The sequence below is a fragment of the Ornithorhynchus anatinus genome, chromosome 11 (assembly GCF_004115215.2).
Source record: "Ornithorhynchus anatinus isolate Pmale09 chromosome 11, mOrnAna1.pri.v4, whole genome shotgun sequence".
NCBI lineage: Eukaryota > Metazoa > Chordata > Mammalia > Monotremata > Ornithorhynchidae > Ornithorhynchus > Ornithorhynchus anatinus.
This window is the reverse complement of record NC_041738.1, coordinates 3,345,249-3,367,502: the sequence shown is the minus strand read 5'-3', so window position 1 is coordinate 3,367,502 and position 22,254 is coordinate 3,345,249. Positions and strand designations below refer to the sequence as shown.

General features: G+C 64.9%; 1 protein-coding gene across 7 annotated transcripts in view; it reads right to left on the bottom strand.

Annotated features, from left to right (window-relative positions):
- Nucleotides 1-22,254, bottom strand: part of HIPK2 (homeodomain interacting protein kinase 2) — a 53,747-nt gene that overhangs the window by 7,254 nt on the left and 24,239 nt on the right. For 3 of the 7 annotated variants that reach the window (XM_029075300.2, XM_029075303.2, XM_029075302.2), the window contains exons 3-12: nucleotides 18,070-18,193; nucleotides 12,000-12,119; nucleotides 11,188-11,274; nucleotides 9,851-10,035; nucleotides 8,456-8,618; nucleotides 4,920-5,139; nucleotides 3,614-3,735; nucleotides 2,526-2,677; nucleotides 2,233-2,415; nucleotides 1,440-1,754 (exon numbers count right to left, since the gene is read on the bottom strand). In XM_029075300.2, the coding sequence (XP_028931133.1) occupies nucleotides 1,440-1,754; nucleotides 2,233-2,415; nucleotides 2,526-2,677; nucleotides 3,614-3,735; nucleotides 4,920-5,139; nucleotides 8,456-8,618; nucleotides 9,851-10,035; nucleotides 11,188-11,274; nucleotides 12,000-12,119; nucleotides 18,070-18,193 (1,671 nt within the window). The remainder of the gene's footprint in view (nucleotides 1-1,439; nucleotides 1,755-2,232; nucleotides 2,416-2,525; nucleotides 2,678-3,613; nucleotides 3,736-4,919; nucleotides 5,140-8,455; nucleotides 8,619-9,850; nucleotides 10,036-11,187; nucleotides 11,275-11,999; nucleotides 12,120-18,069; nucleotides 18,194-22,254) is intronic. The other 4 variants (XM_029075305.2, XM_029075306.2, XM_029075301.2 and 1 more) reach the window with 4 other exon arrangements.

Below are 22,254 nucleotides of genomic sequence, written 5' to 3'. Positions count from 1 at the left end.
AGCGAAGCCTGGGACGGTAGTCCCCCGGCAGGTGGCCCGGCCTCGCTCTGCTCCTTCCGCCCGCCAGCTGGGGGACGGGACCCTGCTCTGAAACAGAGCGGGGGCGCCCAGAGACCCACTCAGCTCTGCCCGCCGTGCCAAGCGGGCCCTTCCTCCCGAGCATCCCGTCGGGGGAGACGGCAGCATTCCCGCCTACCGCCTCGGAGACTCGGTGTCCCCGCCCGCCCCCGGAGCTCTAGGTTCCCGCCGGATCCCACCCTCGGCAGTTGGGGACGCCCTCCCGCCGGCCCAGACGGCACCTCCCCCAGCGGGGCTGTGGGTCCGGGATGTCCCCCAGAGGCCCGGCCCGCCGCAGACTCCAGCGGTCGCTCTACCGACTGATCTTCCCGGTCAAAATACCCAGCGGGGGAAGGCCGATCCGTCTGGGCCCGGGGGGCCGGGCATTGCGGTAGAGGGCTATTTTTAGCCTCCGCCTTCCACACGGAGGAGCCCCGGGGCCACTCAAGGGCCCCGGGCAACGACTAACCGCCCGCCCGCCCGCCCAGTGGTCTGCCTACCCTGTGCCCGAGCGGGGTCGGATGGGCCGTACTTTACTGTAATGTCTGCCTCTCCCGTTAGACTGTACGCTCCTTGAGAGCAGGGATCCCGTCTACTCACTCTACTGTACTTCCCCGAGCAGTCGGGACGGTGCACTGCACCATCATCAACATCAGTAGCGTTCACTGAGCGCTCACTATGGGCAGAGCACCGTACAAGGCGCTTGGGAAAGTAAAATACAAGAGAGTCGACGGGAACGTTCCCCGCCCATAATCAGCGTAGTCCAGAGGGACGCAGCAGACGCTCAGTAAACACCATAAGTTGACTGACTTGACGGTCTCTCTGTAAAATCCTTGAGGGATCCTTTTTTTTTTTTTTTTTTTTTTTTTTAAAAAAAAGAGAGAATTTGTTAAATTCTTACTATGTGCTAGGCATTGTTCCGAACTCTGCGGCGGATGCAGGGTAATCAGATTGGATACGGTCCTCGTCCCTCACGGACTCACGGTCTTAATCTCCGTTTTGCCGATGAGGTGACTGAGGTCCAGAGAGGTGAAGCGACTGACCCGAGGTCACACGGCGGACAAGTGACGGAGTCGGGATTGGACCCCAGGTCCTCTTAGGTCCAGGCTCTACCCACTAGACGACACCGCCGTCTGCCACGGTGCTCTCCCAAGCGCTGAGGACAGTGCTCTGCTCTGAGTCGGTGCTCCCTCAGTACAGCCGCTTGGCTAACGGCAAGGCGAGACAAAGTGGACCCTGACCCACCGTCAGAGGACGGAAAGGGAGCGCGAGGGACCTGCCCCCGGACCTCCGGGTCGACGGGCGCAGGGCGGCGCCACCGACCGGCCTGTGCGGCGCCGGAGAACCCAGCCCGGCGCCCCCGGGGGCGCCGCCCGCCTCACCTGGGGGGAGGAGCGTGCTTCTGTTCCTCTTCTTCGTCGGTGTCGCTGCTGATGGTGATGACGCTGACGGCGGGGCTGGGCGTGTCGGGGATGACGATGGTGTGGCGCTGGCGCTCGCGGGGGGCGCCGGGGGCCCCGTCCCCCCAGCCGCAGGTGACGGAGGGGCCGCAGGCCGGGCCGACGTGGGTCACGGCGCACCGCGGCGGGGTGTTCTCCTTGACCCGCTTGGACCGCTGAGGGGAGCCGAGGGTCTGGGACGAGGTGGACGAAGAGGAGGAGGAGGAGGAGGAGGACACCTCGAAGGCCGACACGTTTCTGCAACGACAGGGACACGGGCCGACGAGTCAGTCGGGCCGCCGCTGGTACCGACCGCTTCCCGTGTTCGAGGCACTGCGGTAAGCGCTCGGGTGAGCACCGTCGAGCAAGGAGACGCTAAAATGGCACCGTAATAAGGACGGAAGATGGTATCTGTTAAGTCCCCAAGTGCGTAACAAGTGCCGTTAAAAAAAAAAAAAACAAACAGCGACCAGAGCGGGTGGGTCCGCTCCGGAATCCCTTCGGAAGCCCGCCCGGGCCCCTTGGCCCTCTCTGCCTGCCGGACCCCCGGCCCCTCAACGCCTGCACGGCAGCGGGTGGGTTCCGGGACCTCCCCATCTCCTCTTGAGGTTCAGGCTGCTCCCACAGCTAGGCCTCGAGGAAAAGTGGTCCTCCTAGGTTTCAACGCCGGGAGCTCCTCACCCCCCGGGCCCCCGGGAACCCTCCCACGGCTCCCGCCGCGACCCCGAAGCCGTACCTCCCCGAAGACTGGTGCTGTTTACTCTTCCTGGAGGAGGTGGCGCCGCTGGCCGGCTGCTGCCTCATGACGTGAGCCACACCGACGTTCAGGGGCTGGGCGGCGGGGAGGGTCACGTGACCCGCCAGGAGCGCGGGCTGTTGCATGATGGGGTTGTAATGGCTGCCGTGGGCATGGGCGTTCCTGAAAGGGACGGGGGTGGGCGGTGGGGGAACGATCGAGGGTTAACAGGGGCGACGCGCCCGCGCGCCCGCGCCGGCGGACCGTGGGGGGCCCCGAGGGACCCCACTCACCTCCAGTCGGCCAGCTGCTGGGTCCCGGCCACGGTCTCGGGAAGGACGGCGGCCGCCGCGTGCTGCACCGAGGCGTGGGCGGCGGCCACCCCGGTCAGCTGCTGCCACGCCGGCGGGAGGAGGATCTGCTGGGTGCCCCCCGGCCAGGCCTGCTGTGGGGCACGGGGAGGGGGAGGACCGGGCCGGCCCCCGGGCGCTCTTAGGGCCAGGAATCGCTCCCCGGGTCCGCGGCTCCCGCGGCCTGACGCTCCCCCTGAGGTCTCGGAGGCCCGGCCGGCCCATCGAGGGGGTGGGGGGGGGGGGGGGCCGGGGTCCCTGAGACTAATGAGAGGCGCCGTTTTTGTCAGCGCTCGCTACGTGCCAATCGCTGCGCTGAATGCCGGGGAGATACGGGACCATCTCGTTACGACACGGTTCACGTCCCACGTGGGAAGGAGAAGAGGTGTTCTAGCCCCACTTTTCAGATGAGGAAACGGGTCCAGAGAGGTCAAGCCAATTGCTCGAGACCACACAGCCGGCAGATGGCAGGGATTAGGACCCGGGGCCTCTGACTCCCGGGCCCGAGCGTTGGATACGGAAGCGGGATCGCCTGGTGGATGAGCCCGGGCCTGGGAGTCAGAAGGTCACGGCTTCTAACCCCTGATCCGCCACTCGTCCGCTGCGGGACCTTGGGCAAGTCACTCGATTTCTCTGGGCCTCAGTTCCCTCATCTGTAAAATGGGGACTGAGACCGTGAGCCCCACGAGGGGCAGGGACTGCGCCCGACCCGATCTGCTTGCATCCGCCCCAGCGCTTAGTACGGTGCCTGGTGCATAGTAAGCACTCGACAGATACCGTAATTAGTATTATCCACCCGGGGGCCGGTCCGGGGGTCGGTGGGGGGGGCATTAGAGTTGGGGCCTCAACCCCGCCCGCCCCCCACTACCCACCACCGGGATTAAATAACGCAGCAGACGGGGCTGGAGTCCCGGCCTCCTTCGCCCGGGTTTCCGATCACCCCCGGGAGCTTCCGACCAGGATCGGGAAGAGACGCTGCCAGGGGACGGCGGGAAGGGCTGAGGGAGGAGGTCGGAGGGGCGGGTAGTTACCTGGGCGAGCAGGCCCGGCTGGATCTGGAGCGGCTGAGCTCCCGGAGCCTGCGTGACGATGGGAACGGCGTTGTCGACGCGCACGGAGTAGCCGGCGTGCTTGGAGGGCGAGGCCCGCAGCCCTGCTCCGGCAAACGGACGGGAAGAGGACGGTGAGGCTTTCACCTTCTGTCACCCCCTTCCCGCCGGACCGGACCTCGGGGATCGGCTCCGCCTGAGGGGCCCCGGGCCATTCCCACCCTTCGGGGGGCGGTCGGGGCCTTCGAGGGACGTGATCGAATCCGAACTCCAGCTGAACCGGTGTGACCCGGCGGAGGGCCAGAGGAGGACTGATGACTGACTTTCCAGCGGTGAGACACGAGACCACGAGCTGGGTCATTTCTAGACTGACCCCAGGACTCTCGGAGGGCCATGTGCTGGTCACCCTAAGTGGACGGCCCGCCCCCCCCCCCCCCCGCGTCGCGAGGGACCGACCTTCCGACACCCCGACTCTCCCCCGGGGACCCAGCGTGGATCGTCTGACACCCCTGAACTCTCCCCCGTCCGACCCCGACTCTCCTCCGGGGCCCCAGCACGGACCGTCCGACATCTCCGACCCTCCCCGTTCCATCGCTGACTCCTCCCCGGGGTCCCAGCACGGAATGCCTGCTCTCGGGTCAGGCCAGACCTCCCCAGGATCTGCTGCTCTTTCCGGTTACCCGGCTTCCCGTAGGAAAGTCTTCCCCACGCCGCTCCGACCACGGGGGGAAGCGTTTCTCTTTGTTCTGAACCCGTTCCCGTCAGCTGCCCTTCTCACGTGCGGGTGGGATTTGGGGGGACGACGGTCCTGTTTCGGCTCCGTCCACCCCCGCCCCGGGGCGGTAGACTTCAAGCTCGTCCCATCGCCACCTGCGTCCTTCCAGCCCCGCGGGGCCGGGAGCCTCCCAGTTTCCCCGTTTGCCTTCCCCGCCCCCCATCGCCCGGCTCCGTCGTGACCCCGTGTGGAGTCGCGGCCCAGGACCGCCTGCCTCCGGCGCGTCGTCAAACCGGAGGAAACCCGGCCGGGACGAGGCGGCGGGGGTTCCCTCCCCTGAAGGGGGAGGCCGGTCGGCTACGGGGGACTGGCGACCGGGATCGGCCTCGACCGGGGATCCGCCCCTCTCGGGGGCTGCGGGACCCCTCTGGGCTCTGGCCGCTCCGAGTCGGAGGTCTCCCACATCATCTGGGGCGGGGCCATCCTGGGGTACCTGAGGGTCGGTCGCCGGGTCCCCCGGTGCCGGGTTGGGGGTGGGGGGGGGGGAGTCCCCGCCTTCCGTCGGCCCCTTACCTTGGAAGCCGGGCGGGCAGACGATGAGGGCCTGCTGGAACGGGTCGGGCCGGGCACAGATCTGGGCCGTCCCCGCGGGCAGGGGCATGCTCCGCTGGGCCACGGCGGCCACGGACGCCGCTGCGGGCTGGTAGAGTGCAGATTGGTAGTTTAGTATGGAGACCTCGGGATTGGCTAGGGGAACAGTGGCCTTGGAGGAGGTGGGAGCCAGGCTGGTGGCCTAGGAGCGCGGGAATTAAAGAAAAATACAACGAAGCCACAGTGAGGGAGGCGGCAGGTGGAGCGTGCCGGGCGACGCCGATCGGAACCCACCCCGGAGAGGGCCGAGCGGCCGGGGCGGCCCCCGGGCAGGCCGATGAGGACGAGGGGGCGGGAAGGGCGGGGGCGGGGCGACCCGCAGCCGGCCCGCTCGACCCTCCTCGGCCTGGGGGCCCTGGGCTAGGGGGAGGAACCAGATCGGTGGAGGTGACAGAAGGGAGTGGGATGAGGGGGCGTGTCCTCCCCCCCCCCCCCACCCCGACCTCAGTTTCCCTTCTCCTCGCCCCCAGCAAACCCCCGAGGTTGCCAGGCAGTCGCCCGAGGACCGGGGCGCTCCTGCCACGCAAGCTGGGCATTCCTCCTGAGGTGCGGATACTGCTCCTCCCACGCGACGGCAGGGGAGGGTGGGCGGAGGAGAGGATGAGTAGAGGAAGGAGGAGGAAGAGGAAGGGGGTCGGGGGGGAGGGGAGAGGAGGGGGGAAAGAGGAGAAGAAAGGGGACTGGGGAGAAGGTAGAGGAGGAAGGGGATGGGTGAGAGGTTGCCGGGAGGAGGCGGCCCGGGGCCTAACGGGCCTTAACGGGTGACGAGAGGGAGAAGGTGGACGGCGGGGGGAGGTACCCGTCCACGCCCCCCACCTCTGCTTCGGCTGAATCTCGGGGACATTCATTCATTCATTCATTCATTCATTCAACAGTATTTATCGAGCGCTTACTATGTGCAGAGCACTGTACTAAGCGCTTGGAATGGACAAATCGGTAACAGAGACAGTCCCTGCCCTCTGACGGGCTTACGGTCCGTTCGGGGGTCGGAGCATCGGGAGAGCAGGCCTCCGCTGCGGGCGAGGCCACGGTGGGGGACCCCGGTCTGGCCTAGGGAAATGAGCCCAAGGGCAGAGAAGGAACGAGTGCCGCAGTCGGGAGGAAGAGGGGGCGGGGGTCCGAGGCAGTGCAAGGTTTCGGATCGGGGGGGGGGGGGGGCCTAGGCTGGGTCGAGCCGGGGAATCCTCCCTCTGCTCTTGTCCCGAAACCCCTTTGCCAGAGACCTGGGGAACGGGCCGAGCCCTCGGACTCATCCCGGCGGCCCCGCCCGCCAGCTCCAAGCACGGACCCCGGTTTTCCGAGCCCGCCCCGGGAAGCGCCTCTGCTTCCTCCTCCTCCTTTTCATCCTCCTCCTCCTCCTCCTCTTGGGCCGGGCAAGCCCGGGCAATCCACGTGGCCGGAATGGAAGAGCCCCCCCCGTGCACACCCGAAGACGCACGCGCACCCGTGCCTCAATCCTCACCCACGTACACCCACGCACCCGGGCGGGCCCCCTCCCGGGCCTCGCCTGTGCGCACGCGCGCACGGACGCACACGGCTGGGGTAACCGCAAGGACACCTGACGAGGAGGAGGCCCCGGGCCTCGAGCCTTGCGGGTTGAGGGGTGGGTATTCGGCCCAGAGCCCAAAGTGGGGAGAGTGGAGAGAGTGGTGGGGAGCGGAGAGAAGTGGTGGGGGCGGGAGAGGGGAGAAGGGGTGCGAAGAGCACAGGGGCTGGGGGGAGCGGAAAGAGTGGGGGAAGTGGGGAGAGCCGTGGGGAGGGGAGAGCGGGGAGAGGGGCAGGAAAAGGGACGAGGGAAAAGAGCGGGCTGAGTCGGAGGGAGCGGGGAGAGAAAGGGGAATGGAGAGAACGGGCACGCACACAGAGACACACAACGCAGAGAGGCACACACCGATTCGGACCCCCAGCACACACAGAGACGTAAAACACACCGATTCGGAAGACACGCACACGATGTGAATGAACCCACCTAGAGAGGCTCGGTGACCGCCCCCATCCCCGGTACGTAGCCATGAACCCAGAAACATAGGGACCCCAGATAATCGGATAACACGTGAACACGTACAGGTTCAGGAATACACACACCTCTCCAAAGGCACCAGTACAGATGCAGAGACATGCACGCGTAGCCAGGCACTCATACTAACCCTACAGACTCACACATACGAAGACCTAAGTTCACAAACAGGCGTACGCACATCCCGCCCTAGGGATTCACACACGGCCGGAAAAATCCCCTCCGGAAACACGCGTAAGTGAGCGTACGCCCCCGGCACGGGGAAGCAGCCCGGCCTAGTGGAAAGAGCACTGGCCTGGGAGTCGGAGGGACCTGGGTTCTAATCCCGACTCCGCCTGCTTGCTGTGCGCCCCCGGACGCGTCACTTAACTTCTCTATGCCTCGGCTTCCTCAACTCTGAAACGGGGACTCGGTACCTGTTCTCCCCCCTGTTTAGACCGTGAGCCCCGTGTGAGACAGGGACCGTGTCCAACCTAATTAACTTGTACCTACCCCAGGGCTTAGAACAGTGTTTGACACACAATAAACGCTTAACAGGTACCATGCAAACAGTGAAGACACACACAGGCCGATGCACATTCAGGCAAATACACGCACGCACCGACAAACAGGCCCACACGGACAGAAATACACACCCGCGGAGACGTATACGCACACCCGCTTGCGCACACAAACGCACATCTGCCTGCACCGCCCCCAGACACTAATGCACACCCACCTGCGCCCCCACATACACAGACTCACACCCATATGCAGACCTAAATGATGATAATGATAACGACGGCGGCATTCGTTAAGCGCTTACCGTGTGCCAAGCACTGTCCTAAGCGCTGGGAGGGGTACAAGGTAATCAGGTTGTCCCACGTGGGGCCCACGGTCTTAATCCCCATTTTCCAGATGAGGTCACTGAGGCACAGGCAAGTGAAGGGGCTTGCCCAGAGTCACACGGCCGATAAGCGGCGGGGCCGGGATTGGAACTCACGACCTCTGACTCCCGAGCCCGGGCTCCTTCCACTGAGCCACGCTCCCTTACTACTGTTGGTATCTGTTAAGCGCCTACTATGTGCAGAGCACCGTTCTAAGCGCCGGGGGAGATACGGGGTCATCAGGTTGTCCCACGTGAGGCTCCCGGTGAATCCCCATTTTACAGATGGGGTAACTGAGGCCCAGGGAGGTGAAGTGACTCGCCCACAGTCACGCAGCTGCCTGGTGGCGGAGCCGGGATTCGAACCCATGACCTCTGACGCCCACCCGCACTCGAGCGCGCACACGGAGGGAGCAGCTCTAGCTCTGCCTGAGGATAAGCAGGCCACACTCCTGAGTCCAGCTAAGAGGCCCGGCCCCGGCGGGAGGCAGCCGACCCCGCTCCCCGCCCCGCCGGTCGGCCCTCTCTCGCACCCGCCCTCGACCCGGGTCCTCCGGCCTCGGGGCGCGGCCTGACCTGGCCGTGGACGGCGCTGAGCTGGTTGTTGAAGGTCATGGTCAGGTTGGTGGACGTGCTGGGGGCCACGTGGGTGACGAACGGGGTTTTGCTCTGGTTCACGGTGTCGTACAGGTTCACCCGCCGCTTGCAGATCTCCATGTTCTGGAAGCACGACTTGACGCTATTGCCCCCGGGGGAGGAGGGACGGACAGGCGGGCCCAAAGAGAGAGAGACGGGGAGGGAAGGAAACAGAGAGGAAGGGAAAGAGAGACAGAGAGACAGAAGGAGGGAGACAGAGTCAGGGACAGAGATCCAGACGCCGCCAGAAAGGTGCAGAGACAAGAGAGGCAGATATAGAGATACGGAGAGAGGCAGGAGAAATATACAGAGGCGAGAGATGAGACGAGAGACACAGATAGAGACACAGAGAGAGGAAGGAATACAGAGAGACGAGAGAGACAGAGATAGAGAGAGAGGAGGCAAGAAACGCACAGAGAAGAGAGACAGAGAGATATCAAGAGACAGAGAGAGGAAGGGAGGTGGAGAGGAACAGTCAGAGGGAGGGGGGGCCGGGAGCGAGACGGAGAGAGACAGGCAGAGAGAGACAGAGTCAAACGCGGAGACGGAGAGAGAAAGAAGGGGAAGGAAGAGAGGCAGAGAGACACCGAAAAACGGAGAGAAGCAGAGACAGACAGAGAGCAAGGGGGAGGGAGAGAGGCAGAGAGACACAGACGCAGAGACGGGAGACAGGGACAAGCAGAGACAGATGCAGAGGGACGGGGACAGAGAGCGAGGGGGGGTGGAGAAAGGCATAGACACAGAGAGAAGTACGGACAGAGACAGGGAGCGAGGGGGAGGGAGAGAGGCAGAGAGACACCGACGCAGAGAGACAGAAGGAGACAGAGACGAGCAGAGGCAGATACCGAGGGGGGCGGAGAAAGGGACAGGCGCAGAGAGGAGTAGAGACGTACACAGAGAGACGGAGAGCGAGGGGGACGGAGAGAGGCAGAGAGACAGAGAGCGACGGGGGGAGAGAGAGGCAGAGAGACAGAGGCAGAAAGGCAGAGATAGACAGCGAGAAACAGAGTCGGGGGGGCAGGGGAGAGACAGAGAGAGAGCCAGAGTCAGAGAGAGCGAGTGGGAGGGTCAGCCGGTTGGGCTCTAGGGGCCCGGACCCAATCTGATAGCCGAGCCCACGGCCCCTCGCTTGCTGCGGTGGGAAACGTCGTCATCGCCTAAAGTTCGGGTCGCCCCCCCCCCCCGCCCCCCCCGACCCCCCTCCGAGGAAGACGGTCCGTCCCGGCTCGCCCTCCTGGGGGACCGGGGGTTCCAGGCCACGGGTCCCCCCCCCCCCCCCCGTCCCCGCGGCCTCCCCCCGAACCCAAGCGGGAAAGGGCGGGGAGGCGGCCGTACTGGGAGCTGTGGGGAAAGTCCAGCAGGTGGGTCATGGTGACGAAGGGGTGGTTGAGGGTCTCGATGGGCGTGACCCTCTTATCCGCGTCGATCGTCAGCATCTTCTTCAGCAGGTCTATGAACTCCCGCCGGTCGGCCTTCTCCACCAGGAGGTCGCTCCCCTCCAGGTCCGTCGCCACGTTCACCTGGGACGGGGGCGGGGAGGTGCCGGAAGCGGAGGGGAGGGAGACGGGGACGGGGAGGGAGAGGGACGCGAGGGAGAAAGAGACGGCAGGACGGCCTTAGGGGAGGGAAGGCAGTGGGTGGGATTTCCAGCGTGGGGCGAGGGCAGGAACCGAGGCTGGGTGTGGGGAGGTCCCGTCAACCTCCTAGGGATCGGTTCCAACGCCACCGCCGGCCCAAGTGGGGGGTCCGAGGCCCCTGGGTGGGTGGCGTCACGGAGCGGGGCAGAACGGGAGAGAAGGTCGGCAACTCCAGGGCCCGCAGACTACAGCGGCGGGCCCAGGAGCGGCCAGAGGCTCAGCGAGGCCCGGTCACGGCGGCTGCCGGCCGAGACCTCGGCCCTCCCGCTGGAGGCCAACGGCGGAGAGGGGCCTAGCCCGGGGCAGCCCCCCGGCGGCCCCCCTCGACCGTAGCCGCCTCTGTCCCGGTCAAAGTCCCAAGGGGTCCCGCCGACAGGCCGCGGTCCGAAACCTCGCTCTCCGTTGACCGAACCGCCTCCTCATTGCCTGGCCCCTTTCGGGGGCGGGGAGGTCGGACACGCGACGCTCGGCCTTAATGGGGAGAAGCGGCCCATCCGAGGTCAGCGGTCCGGGGCGGGCCGGGAACTCCTCTCGGAGAATCCACAGACCCGGATCCCCGAGGCCCGGGGTTCAACATCCCAAGGCCCAGTTATCAACCAATCGACCGTATTTACGGAGCGCTCGCTGGGCGCGGAGCACCGTACTAACCGCTTGGGAGAGTTGGCGGCATGTTCCCTGCCTACAGGGTGCTCTGGGTTGTTGCCATTCACCAAAACCTCGGGCCGGCCGTGGGTCCGGAGCGCAGATCGGCCACGGACCCTTCCCGCCGCGGTCCAGGTGACCAGAGAACACGTCCGGCCGGCAGCGGGACACTCACGTCCCCGCCTGACGGCACGGCCGGAGGCCCGGAGAGACGCCCGACCCTATTTCCGAAGGCGCGGGGTGACATCGTGGAGGTGACGATCCACCCCGCCCCTGCCGGGTCCCTCCCCGGCGCCTGGCCCCGGAACAGACGGTGGGCGACACTGCGAGGCGGTGGATCGGCGAGGGGTTCATCAGACCGGCGGGGAGGGCTGCGGTGCTCAGGAAACTCACCTGGGCCATGTCGTCCAAACAGTTGAAGATGTATTTCCTGGCCTCCTTGGACTTAATCCCCGTCTCTGCCTCGTGGTCGTCTGGGGTCTGGTCAAGACAGAGGAAATGATAATAATAATAACGATAATGGTGTTTGTTCAGCGCTGACTGGGTACCAAACACTGTTCTAAGCGCAGGGGAAGATACAAGAAAATTGGGTCGGACACGGTCCCCGTCCCACGTGGAGCTCACGGTCTTAATCCCCATCTGACAGATGAGGGAACTGAGGCCCAGAGAAGTGAGGTGACCTGCCCAAGGTCACACAGCAGACAAGTGGCGGAGCGGGGATTCAAACCCGGGTCCTCCTGACGCTCATCTTGCAATAATAGCTGGGGTATCCGTTAAGCACTTACTACCTGCCAGGCACTTCACTAAGCGCCGGGGCGGATACGAACAAGTCGGGTTGGAGTCGTGCCTCGTCCCGCAGTCAGACGGGGCAAACCCCACTTCCCTGCCCTCCCTCTCTCCCCCTTCCTCGGTGAAGAAAGACCTCCCCTCTGGGGCAAATTGGCCCCCAGGCCCTTGGGAGACCCTTACCGTATCCCCGGGGAAGGCCCGGCCTCCAGGCGATTTAAGCAGCCGGGTCGGCCGTAACCACCGCCCCAACCGGCCCGGCCCGGTTACCGAACCCGAGAGCCCTCCCGCCGTCGCAGCCCCACCCCGAGCCGGGCCCGGTTGGGTCCGGTTGGGTCGGTGGGCCCGGTCCCTCGGCCAGACCCGAGTCACGTGGGGGGGGGGAGGGACCCCCCCCCGACCCCCTTCCTCCTCCCTACCTTCAGCCTCCACAGAGGGTAAGGGGAATCTGTGTCCCGGTTGAAGAACCTGGTCGTCTTCGTCCCCGCGCTTAGCAAATACTCGGCCGGCAGCCCCTGGGTTTGGGAAATATAGCGAATCTGCAAGAGTAAAAGGGATGGGGCGGGGGGGGGGGGGGAGTCGTCAAGGGTCGCCTGATGCCAGGATGCTCGGGGGCCGGAAGGTCCTCGGGGAGGCGACGCTGGCAGAATCCAGCCCGTCGCCGGTGACGGAAATCTTTCCGTGGGGTGTGGCGTTGGCTGGGAGAAGATCGGGATAGGGCTTTTTTTCGAGACAAACATGAGATCGTCTTCCCGGGGCGCGGTCGTCAGCGAAGAGTAGGTCCCGAATGACTGACCCGAGGATGCTCAAAAACGCCCCATCCGGTTGAGCCGGAAGAATCTCCAGAGGGTGGGGATTCTCACTGAACATTTTTTTTTTTTTAAAATGGCATCCGTCAAGCGCTTACTATGTGCCGGGCAACTCTGCCGGGCACTGGGTGGATACAAGACAATCAGGTTGGAGGCGGCTCGTGTCCCACACGAGGCCCACGGTCTCCATCCCCGTTTTACGGATGAGGTAAGCGTGAGGCACAGAGAAGTTTAGCGACTTGCCCAAGACGGGTGGCGGAGGAGCCGGGATCAGAACCCAGGTCCTCTGGCTCCCCGGCCCCTGCTCTCTCCGATAAGCCACGTGGTTTCTCTTTGCGGGCAAGGAATGTTTAAAAGAATGGCCCCACCTGGGCCGTGACCATCTTTCGGTCATTATTTCGGTCATCGTTTGTGCCTCCTTGTCCCGTCCGGCGCCCAGGTTGTCTCTCCGATCGTAAAAGGTCACCGTGTATTTCCGACCGCGCTGAACGGGTCACGTTCCCCAGTAACGTCACCGTAGTCTTCCTCGGGAAGGCAACGGGGACCGGGCCTTGCCTCAGCGGATGTTCTGAAGATCTTGTGGCCATACAAAAATCCATCCTCGGCCTCAGTCTGCAAGAGCTGCAGATCTGATGCCGAGAGGTGCCTGGGGACACTTTCGGTCCATGTTTCCTCGAGGGCTTCCGGGGGATTCCCATCCAACTCTGCACCAGACAGGGACTCCTTGTCATCAGTTTTATATCGTGAGCTCGCCGCGTCTGTTAAATCGTCACAGCGTACTCTCCCAGGCGCTTAGTATCGGCCTCTGCGCACGGTAAGTGCTCTAAAAATACGGTTGACTGACTGACTTCACTTCAAGGCACTCACTCAGCTCTCTACTTCTACTCTACCTCACCGACCCGCGCCGCGCTGCGCTCCTCTAATACCCACCTACTCTCTGTACCTCGATCTCATCTGTCTCGCTGCCAGCCCCTCGCCCGCATCCCTCCTCGGGCCTGGGACCCCCTCCCCTTTCACCGCTAACGCACCGTCACCCTCCCCACCTTCAAAATCCTCCTAAAATCCCATCTCCTCCAAGAGGCCCGCGCGGATTAAATCCTCATTTCCCCTCTCCACCCTCCCCTCCGCATCAACCCAGCCACCCAGCATTTACGGAAACATCCTTACACTCTACTGTTTCCCCTCCCCTAATCTAATTTGACGTCCGCCGGCTCACCTCTACCGAACCCGTTGCGTCTTCCCAAGCGCTCGCTACAACGTTCCGCACACCTAAGTGCTCGATAGATGCCATCGATCGACGGATTAATTGAAAGGGCCGCTGGTGGGGCCTGAGCCATCACGGCTCCCCCTTCCGAAAGCCCCCGGGATCCCTGGGTGTCTCTGTGCCCTCCAGGCCGACGACGAGCATTTAATGAGAAGAATAGGAAGTCGCTGGTTTCCGAATAGCGCTTGGCCTTCCCGGAGCACTTTCACATCCGTCATTTTATTTTCTCCTCACCCCACCCCTCTAGGGGAGTCAGAGGCGGCTTTTCTCCGCCCCGCTCTCCGGGCGAGGGAACCGAGGCCCAGGGTGGTTAGGCGACTTCCCGGAGGCCCGGGGGCAGAGCAGGGACTCAAACCCAGGTGCATTTACTGAGCGCTTTCCGTGTGCCCGGCACCGTACTAAGCGCTTGGGAGAGTACAATATAACAGGCACATCCCCTGCCCACAACAAGTTGACAATCTAAAGGGGGAGGCAGACATTAATATAAATCAATAAAATTACAGCTTTGTACATAAGAGCTGTGGGGTCCCCGACTCCTGTGGGAATCTGGGCCTCAGTTCCCTCATCTGTAAAATGGGGATTAACTGTGAGCCTCCCGTGGGACAACCTGATGACCCTGGATCTATCTCCCCCGGCGCTTAGAACGGTGCTCGGCACATAGTAAGCGCTTAACAGATACCAACATCATTATTATTTGGGCAAGTCGCTTCACTTCCCTGGGCCTCAGTGACCTCGTCTGTAAAATGGGGATGAAGACTGTGAGCCCCACGCGGGACAATCTGAGTACCTCGGACCAACCCCGGCGCTTAGAACGGTGCCCTGCACATAGAAAGCGCTTAACAGATACCGTCGTTATCATCATGTGCTTTCCACTAGAACGCTTCCCCTGGCCTGGCCCCGTCTTCCTTTTCCAAACTCCTGCCTTCAGGGGCCCCGCCCACCGTCTAGGCCAACTGGCAGTTGATCTTACCGACGCCAATTCCAAGGCAGCAGAAGGGAAGCGACTCGGCCGGGCGGAAGGAGCCCGGGCCTGGGAGTCGGAAGATGGAGAAGAAGGAGCGTGGCCTCGGGGCAAGGGCCCGGGCTCGGGAGTCAGAGACCACGGGTTCCAATCCCGGCCCCTCGCTTGTCCGCTGCGTGACCTCGGGTAAGTCACTTAACGTCTCTGGGCCTCGGTGACCTCATCGGGAGAACGGAGATCGAGACCGTGAGCCCCACGTGGGACGACCCGATTACCTCGGCTCTATCCCGGCGCTTAGAACGCTGCTTGGCACGTAATAAGCACCTACCAGTTACCGTAATTAATATTATCATCCTGGCTCGGCCATTTTTCCGCCGGGTGACCCCCGGGTAAGCCATTTCGTTTCCTCTGTGCCTCGGTTTCCCCACCTGCAAACCGGGGATTAAATCCTATTCTCTCCTACTTCGCCTGCGAAGCCCAGGGCCCGTGGACCGAGCCGATTTTCTTTTATCTGCCCCAGTCCTCAATACGGTTCTCGGCTCCCAGTAGGCACTCGGATACCATCGATCGATCAGTCGTCTATTTCGAGCACACACCGTGTGCCGAGCACTGTACTAAGCACGTGGGAGGGTGCGCTACGACAGGGTCGGTGGACAGGGAGAAGCGGCGTGACCCGGAGGACAGAGCACGGTCCCGGGAGTCGGAAGGACTTGGGTTCCGATCTCAGCTCCACGGCCGTGAGATCCTGGGCAAGTCACCTGGCTTCACCGTGCCCCGGTCATCTCATCCGTAAAATGGGGATTGAGACCGCGGGTCCCGGGCGAGACATGGGCCGCGTCCAACCTGATTCTCTCGTATCTGCCCCAGCGCTCAGGCCAGTACCCGGCACGCAGTAAATGCTTAACAAACACCATTAAAAAAACCCCATTCTCCCTGCCCACGACAAGCTAACGGTCCGGAGGATAATGACGCCCGAGTTTCTATTTGGTGCTTTTAATGCCAAAGCGCCTTCCACTGATTATTTTAATCTCCCCCTCACGGCACCCAAGAGGGGTAGGATTCGGGCGTTTTCACCCTGGTTAAGAAATACCGTGATCACTGAGCACCGTCGGGATACGATCCGGCTCCGACGCTCCTCGGCGCACCCGCCCCCCGCCTCCCCCCGCCAAGCTGAACCGCTTCCAGAGATGCTAGGATCCGCCCATCCGGCGGCTGACGAGGAAGAAGACGATCTAATCCCCCCGGGGCGAGCCGGCTCGTGAACCGGAGGCCGCCGGCACCCTCGACACCTCGAGGGCCGACGGCGCCGGCAGCCCGCCGGCGGATGCCGCGAGATCTTCCCGAGCAGGCCCGGGGTCCCCGCGGACCGACCGAGGCGGGTCGTAATCCCCGCGGCGTTGCTTACCGTGAGCCGAGGACCGCGCGAAGCGCCGGGGTGGTCAGAAGGGCGTGGCGTCGGAGCCAGCCCCGACCCGGGCCCCACGGTCAAGGCGCGGGGGAGCACAGGCGTTGACTCGCCGTTTTAGAGATGAGGGAACCGAGGCACGGAGCGGCGAAGTCACTCGCCCGAGGTCACCCGGCAGACAGGTGCTAGAGCCTGGGATTAGAACCCAGGTCCCCTGACTTCCCCTAAGGTCCCGCTGCCGCGTCTCTGCCCCAGCCCGCCTCCTCGCCGTCCTGATCCCCCTCGATCTCTCGCCCGCCCGGCGACCCAGCCGCTCGGCGTTCCCTGAGAAATCCTCTCCCGCCTCGGTCCGTCACATTCGAGACCGTCCCGATTCTCGGCCTGCCCCCTCCGCGTTTCCTCCGCCGGGGTGATAATGATAACGTTGGTATTGAGCGCTTCCCTCCGGATGACCCCGGGACGTCCCTCCGGGCTCTGAGCTCCTCAACGTACGCTCCCCCGGGGAGGACGGCAGTTCCCGCGGGCGCGGTGACCGCCTCCGGCCGGATCCCCGGCTCCGGCCCGGACGGCCGTCCCGCTCGGCGACCTCGTACCCCTCGCGCCTCCGACTCTTCCCGGCACAACTCCCGGAGCCTCAAATGCAATTCACCCCTGACCGCGCTCCCCGGCTTCCTTCCTCCAAACCCGCCCCCCGCCCCGCGAATAACAGTAATAATAATAATGCCGGTATCTGTTAAGCGCTTACTACGCGCCGAGCACCGTTCTAAGCGCCGGGGTAGACACGAGGGAATCGGTCTGTCCCCCCGTGGGGCTGCCGGTCTTCATCCCCGTTTTCCAGATGAGGTCACTGGGGCCCAGGGAAGTGAAGCGACTCGCCCAAGGCCCCACGGCTGCCAGGCGGCGGAGCCGGGATTAGAACCCGCGACCTCCGACTCCCAAGCCCGGGCCCTTTCCACTGAGCCACGCTGCTTCGCAGCGGCATCTCTTGAGTTCCCACTGTGCGCCGGGCACCGCGCTAAGTGGCGAGGTAGACACCGGCTGATCCAGCTGGACCCCATCCACAGCCCCCACGGGGCTCGCGGTCCTACTCCCCATTTTACAGATGAGGTTAGCCGAGGCCCAGAGGAGCGAAGCGCCTTGCCCGGGGTCACGCGGCAGACGGGTGGCGGAGGCGGGATTGGAACTCGGGTCCTCCTGACTCCCCCGCTGCTCTATCCGGGGGTCCTCTCGCACCCTCCCCCCCCGATCGGTTGCTCGGTCCCGCCCGGGCCTCCTCCCCTTCAGTCCGCATCTCATCCGTTCGCCCGTTCGATAACGGTAACGTCGGTATCTGTTAAGCGCCTACTACGCGCAGAGCACCGTTCTAAGCGCTGGGGGAGATCCGGGGTCGTCGGGATGCCCCACGTGAGGCTCACGCTCAATCCCCGTTTTCCGGATGAGGTCACGCTGAGGCAGCGAGAAGCGAAGCGACCCGCCCACGGTCCCGCGGCTGACAGGCGGCCGAGCCGGGATTCGAGCCCACGACCCAGCGTCTACCGAGCGCTCACTGCGCGCCGGGCACCGCGTTGGGCGCTTAGGAAAGCTCTCACGCGGGTTGCCTCGGTAGCAGTCAGTCGATCGTATTCGCCGAGCCCTCGCTGCGCGCAGAGCGCTGAATCGGGCACACTTGGGAGAGTACGGTAAAACAATATAACGGCCACGGCCCCCGCCCTCGGCGAGCTCCCGTTCTAGAGGGTGAATACCGGTCGACGAGCGACGGATCCGGACGTAGGTGGTTCGGAGCCGGGAGGCGGGGGACGGATGAAGGGGGCCAGTCGGGGCGATACGGAAGGGAACGGGAGAAGGGGGAAGGAGGGTTCGATCGGGGAAGGCCTCCGGGAGGGGGCGGGCCTCCGATTAGGCCTCGGAGGCGGGGAGAGCGGTGGTCCGTCGGGCGCGAGGAGGTGGGCGTCGGAGGAGCCCCGCGTGCGGGCCGGGTCGGAGGAGGATCGTGAGCGACGGCGGCGGCGGGCGGTCGGCCCGGCCCCCCCGCCGCCCTCGCCGCACCCACCTGGTCGTACTCGGACGCTCCGGGGTAGAGGGGCCAACCCAGAAACAGCTCTGCGATGACGCAGCCCAGGGACCACATGTCGATGGCCTCACAGAACGGCAAGCCCAGGATGATCTCGGGGGCCCTGGAACGGAAGACCAGAGCGCCGGTCAGTCCCGCGCCGGGCCGGGCCGGGCCGCCACGCGGACGCCCGGAGCCGGGCCGGCCGGGGGGACGGGATCCCGCTCGGCGGGGAAGGACGGAGGCCCCCGGATCGATCTCCCTCCCCCGCACCGGGCCCCTCGGGGGCCGCCGCCCGGTCCTCCGCGGGGAACGGCCCCCGCCCTCCGGAGGCCCGGCGGGGGCCGGCTCCGGAAAACCCCCCGACGGGGGCCGCGGTCCTGGCCCGATCCCGCCCCGGGGGCGGGCGCACCGACCGTTCCTTTCCAGCGGCAAGGCCTAGTGGTAGAGCACGGGCCCGGGAGTCAGAGGGACACGGGTTCTAATCCCGGCCCTGCCGCCCGTCCGCTGGGTGACCTCGAGCGGGTCACCCGACTTCTCTGTGCCTCGGTCACCTCATCTGTAAAGCGAGGATGAAGGCCGCGAGCCCCCGCGTGGGACGGGGACTGCGCCCGACCCGTTCGTCTTTATCTACCCCAGAGCTCGGCACGGCGTCTGGCGTACGGTAAGCGCTCCGCAGATATCATTATCATTTTTATTACTATCATCATTTCTATCCCGGCACCACCGTGCGATCATTCCAGGCGGGCCGGGGCTCTCTCAAAATCCCTACCAGCCAAACGCGGAGCGCGAACGCACGCGTAGACACCGTTTCTTCGGGTCCAACGGACTCCCCGAGGGGTTCTCCGTCTAAGGAGGAGGGAGAGCCGGAATCATTTTCCGGATGAGGCAGAGGGGATCGACCTACTCTCCCCGGTGCTCATTCTGGGTGTCCTGAAAACGGGTACCCGCTCAATAAATACTCCCGACTGACCGACCGATCATTCGCTGTGACCCGTGTCCATCTGGAACAGATGATGACCGTTACGGTATTTCTTAAGCGCCGACTACGGGTCGACTGCTGTACTGAGCGCCGAGGTAGAGGCAGGCGAATCAGGTCAGACAGAGGTCGCTTGGGAGGGTACAGAACAGCAGTACGACAGACAGGTCCCCGGCCCGGGATCCGACGCGGGAAGCGGACGTTAACGCAAAGAAATTACGGATCTGGACAAAGGGGTTTTGGGGCCGGGATGGGGGCGGGGAACCAAGGGAGTAAATCGGCCGGTCGGCTCGAACCCGTGCAAAAAAGGAGACGGCGGCAGGTTCCAGACATCCAGACTCAGAGAGAGGAGGCCGCGGCCCCGCGGAAGGAGCACGGCTCCGGCGGTCCCAAGACCTGGGTTCTGATCCCGATCCGACCCCGTGCCCGCCGGGTGACCTTGGGCGAGTCACTTGATTTCTCCGGGCCTCGGTTTCCTCCTCCGTAAAATGGAGACTCGACACCCGCTCTCCCTCCTACGTAGACTGTGTCCAACCTGATTATCTCGAAATACCCCCTTTCCCTCTCTGCTAAGATGGGGAGCCCCGGGTAGGGCCCCGGGGACTCTGTCCTTCCGGATTATTCCGTTTCTAGCACAGTGCTCGGCACACAGTAAGCACTTGGCGCAGACCAAGATTTTCATCACCGCCCCGGCCGAGCCGCGATCCAAAAGGCGCCGAGGGACAGAAACGGGCTTTCGATGTGGCTTCCTCGCCCTCCGCCGGGGCCCCGTCCCGGCCCCCGTTTCCCGGAGGGAGCGAAGCCGATGGGCTCCCTTGGCAAACCTCGGCCCCCTCCCCGGCCCGAGCCCAGCCCACCGAGTCCCACGCGGACGCCCACCGCTCCGTCCCGGTTCCTCCTTGCCCCCCCGGGCTGCGGGGGCCCACCGGATCGGGGGGCCGGGTCCCGGGGGCGCGGGACGGAGCGGAGAGCCGGCCCCGCGCCGATCCGCGGGAGAACCGGGCGGGCTCCGGCACGTCGGCGCCGTGGCAGGCCCCGGCACGCGTGACCTTGCCCCCCGCCGTGTTCCAGAAGTCCGAATCTCTGCCTCCGATCCGGGAGGAGCCCCCGGTCCCAGCCCTGCGATGGCCCGGGATCTCCTCGCCCCACGGAGCGGGGAGAGGCGGGGTCGAGTCCCTCGCCGGCATCCGCTCGGCGCCCCCTCCTCCCCACAAGTTGCCGAGCCCGCCTGCCCACCCCCTCCCCTCTCGGGACAGTGAGCTCCGGTTGCCTCTTCTCTTCGACCCGTGCCCTTTAGGCATCGGGAAGCAGCGTGGCTCAGCGGAAAGCGCCCGGGCCTGGGCGTCAGAGGTCGTGGGGTCGGACCCCGGCCCCGCCACCTGGCAGCCGTGTGACCGCGGGCGAGTCGCTTCACTTCTCTGGGCCTCGGTTCCCTCATCTGGAAAACGGGGATGAAGACCGGGAGCCTCGCGGGGGACGATCCGATGACCCTGTATCTCCCCCGGCGCTTAGAACGGCGCTCCGCGCCCAGTAGGCGCCCAGCAGATACCAACACGGTTATTATCTGGTAGCCGCCCCCACCCTGGGCCCCGCGGCTCCTCCGTGTCTAGAAATGATATATTATCTATTCGTATTAAAGTCCGCCTCCCCCTCTAAACCGTGAGCTCGTTGTGGACGGGGAACGTGGCAACCGACCAACGGGCCACCCTCCCGAGCGTTCGGCCCGGCGATCCACCGTCAGTCGATCCGTCGCGTTTACTGAGCGCTTAGCGTTTGCGGAGCGCCGCGTGAAGCATCCGGGAGGGTGCGCTACAACGGGGTTGGCAGACAGGTTCCCGCCCGCGATTAGATGGCGCGCAGCGAGCGCTCGATAAACACCGTCGAGGATATCGCCTCTGTTGTAAGGAACTCCCCCAAGGGCTTGGCACGGTCCTCTGCGAGCGACGGGTCGACAGCACCCATCGACCGTTTAAGGGGAGCGGGGGGTGGGGGGGGGGGGGTGGGCGACGGGAAAGGGCAGGGCACCTCCAGCGTCGAGCTGCCAGCCCCCCGCGATCTCACCCTCCGGGCTGCCGGGGCGCGCCCGGGTCCTGATCCCGCGGGGTCTCGGTGCCACCCGGGCCCGGCGCCCTGCCGAAAGCCGGCTCCCCGCTGGATGGCCCGGAGACAGACCCGTCCTCCCCCGTTCCGCAAATATCAGTTTCCCTTTCTGCGTGTTCTGCCGAAGCTTCATCCCGACGGGGCATTTCTTTCGGTCGACCTCTCCGGGTCTGCGGCGGCGGATCGACCGGCAGCCGGGCTCCGCCGGACGCCGCGGAGAGGAGAGAGCCCCGGGGCCCGGGGGAGGGTCCCGGGAAGCCCGCATCCTACGTCCGTCCGGTCCGCTCACCTGTCTCCGTTGGGCGGGGGCCGGGAGGCCCGCCCCGAGCCCCGCCGCTGGCCATCCGTCTCCGCCGCTCACGGGGATTAGGAGCGGGGCACCGGAGGGCGGACGGAGACGAACGCCTCGGAACGGGGAGCGTCCGTCGGGAAGGAAGGGCGGGTGGAAGTCGGGACCACGAGACCGAACCGCAGGGATAATTCACTTCGGCCTCCCATCCATCTATTTCGGGTGAAAGCCGGCTGGCCTAAAACGGCTGTCTGATTTGAAACCGCGGCCGGGCTCTTGACCCAAGACGAGGTGTCGGAAATACCACCGGTATTAGTTACCGTATATATCGACCACCCACCAGGTGCAAGGCACTGAACTGAAACCGAATTCTCTTTCGGTTTTTTTGCGGCGCTGGCTAAGCACGTACTAGGTGCCGGGCACCGTACCGAATGCCGGGGTAGCTACGGGTTCCGTCGGCGCCGTTCACTCACTCGGTCGTATCTATCGAGCGCTGGCTGCGCGCCGGGCGCCGTACTGCGCGCTTGGAAAGTACAGTTCGGCAGCCGAGAGAGACCATCCCCGCCCGCGACGGGCTCGGAGCCTGGAAGACACAGTCCGCGGGGCTCACAACCCTCACCTCCGTTTTACAGATGAGGTGACCGAGGCACGGAGAGGTCGGCCCACCTGCCCAACGTCACCTCGCAGGCAAGCGGCGGGGCCGGGACGGAAAGCTTCCGACTAAATCAATCGGTCGCATTCACGGGACGCTTACCGCGTGCTTGGGAGAGCGCAGCGGAACAGAGAGAAGCGGCGTGGCTCGGCGGAAAGAGCCCGG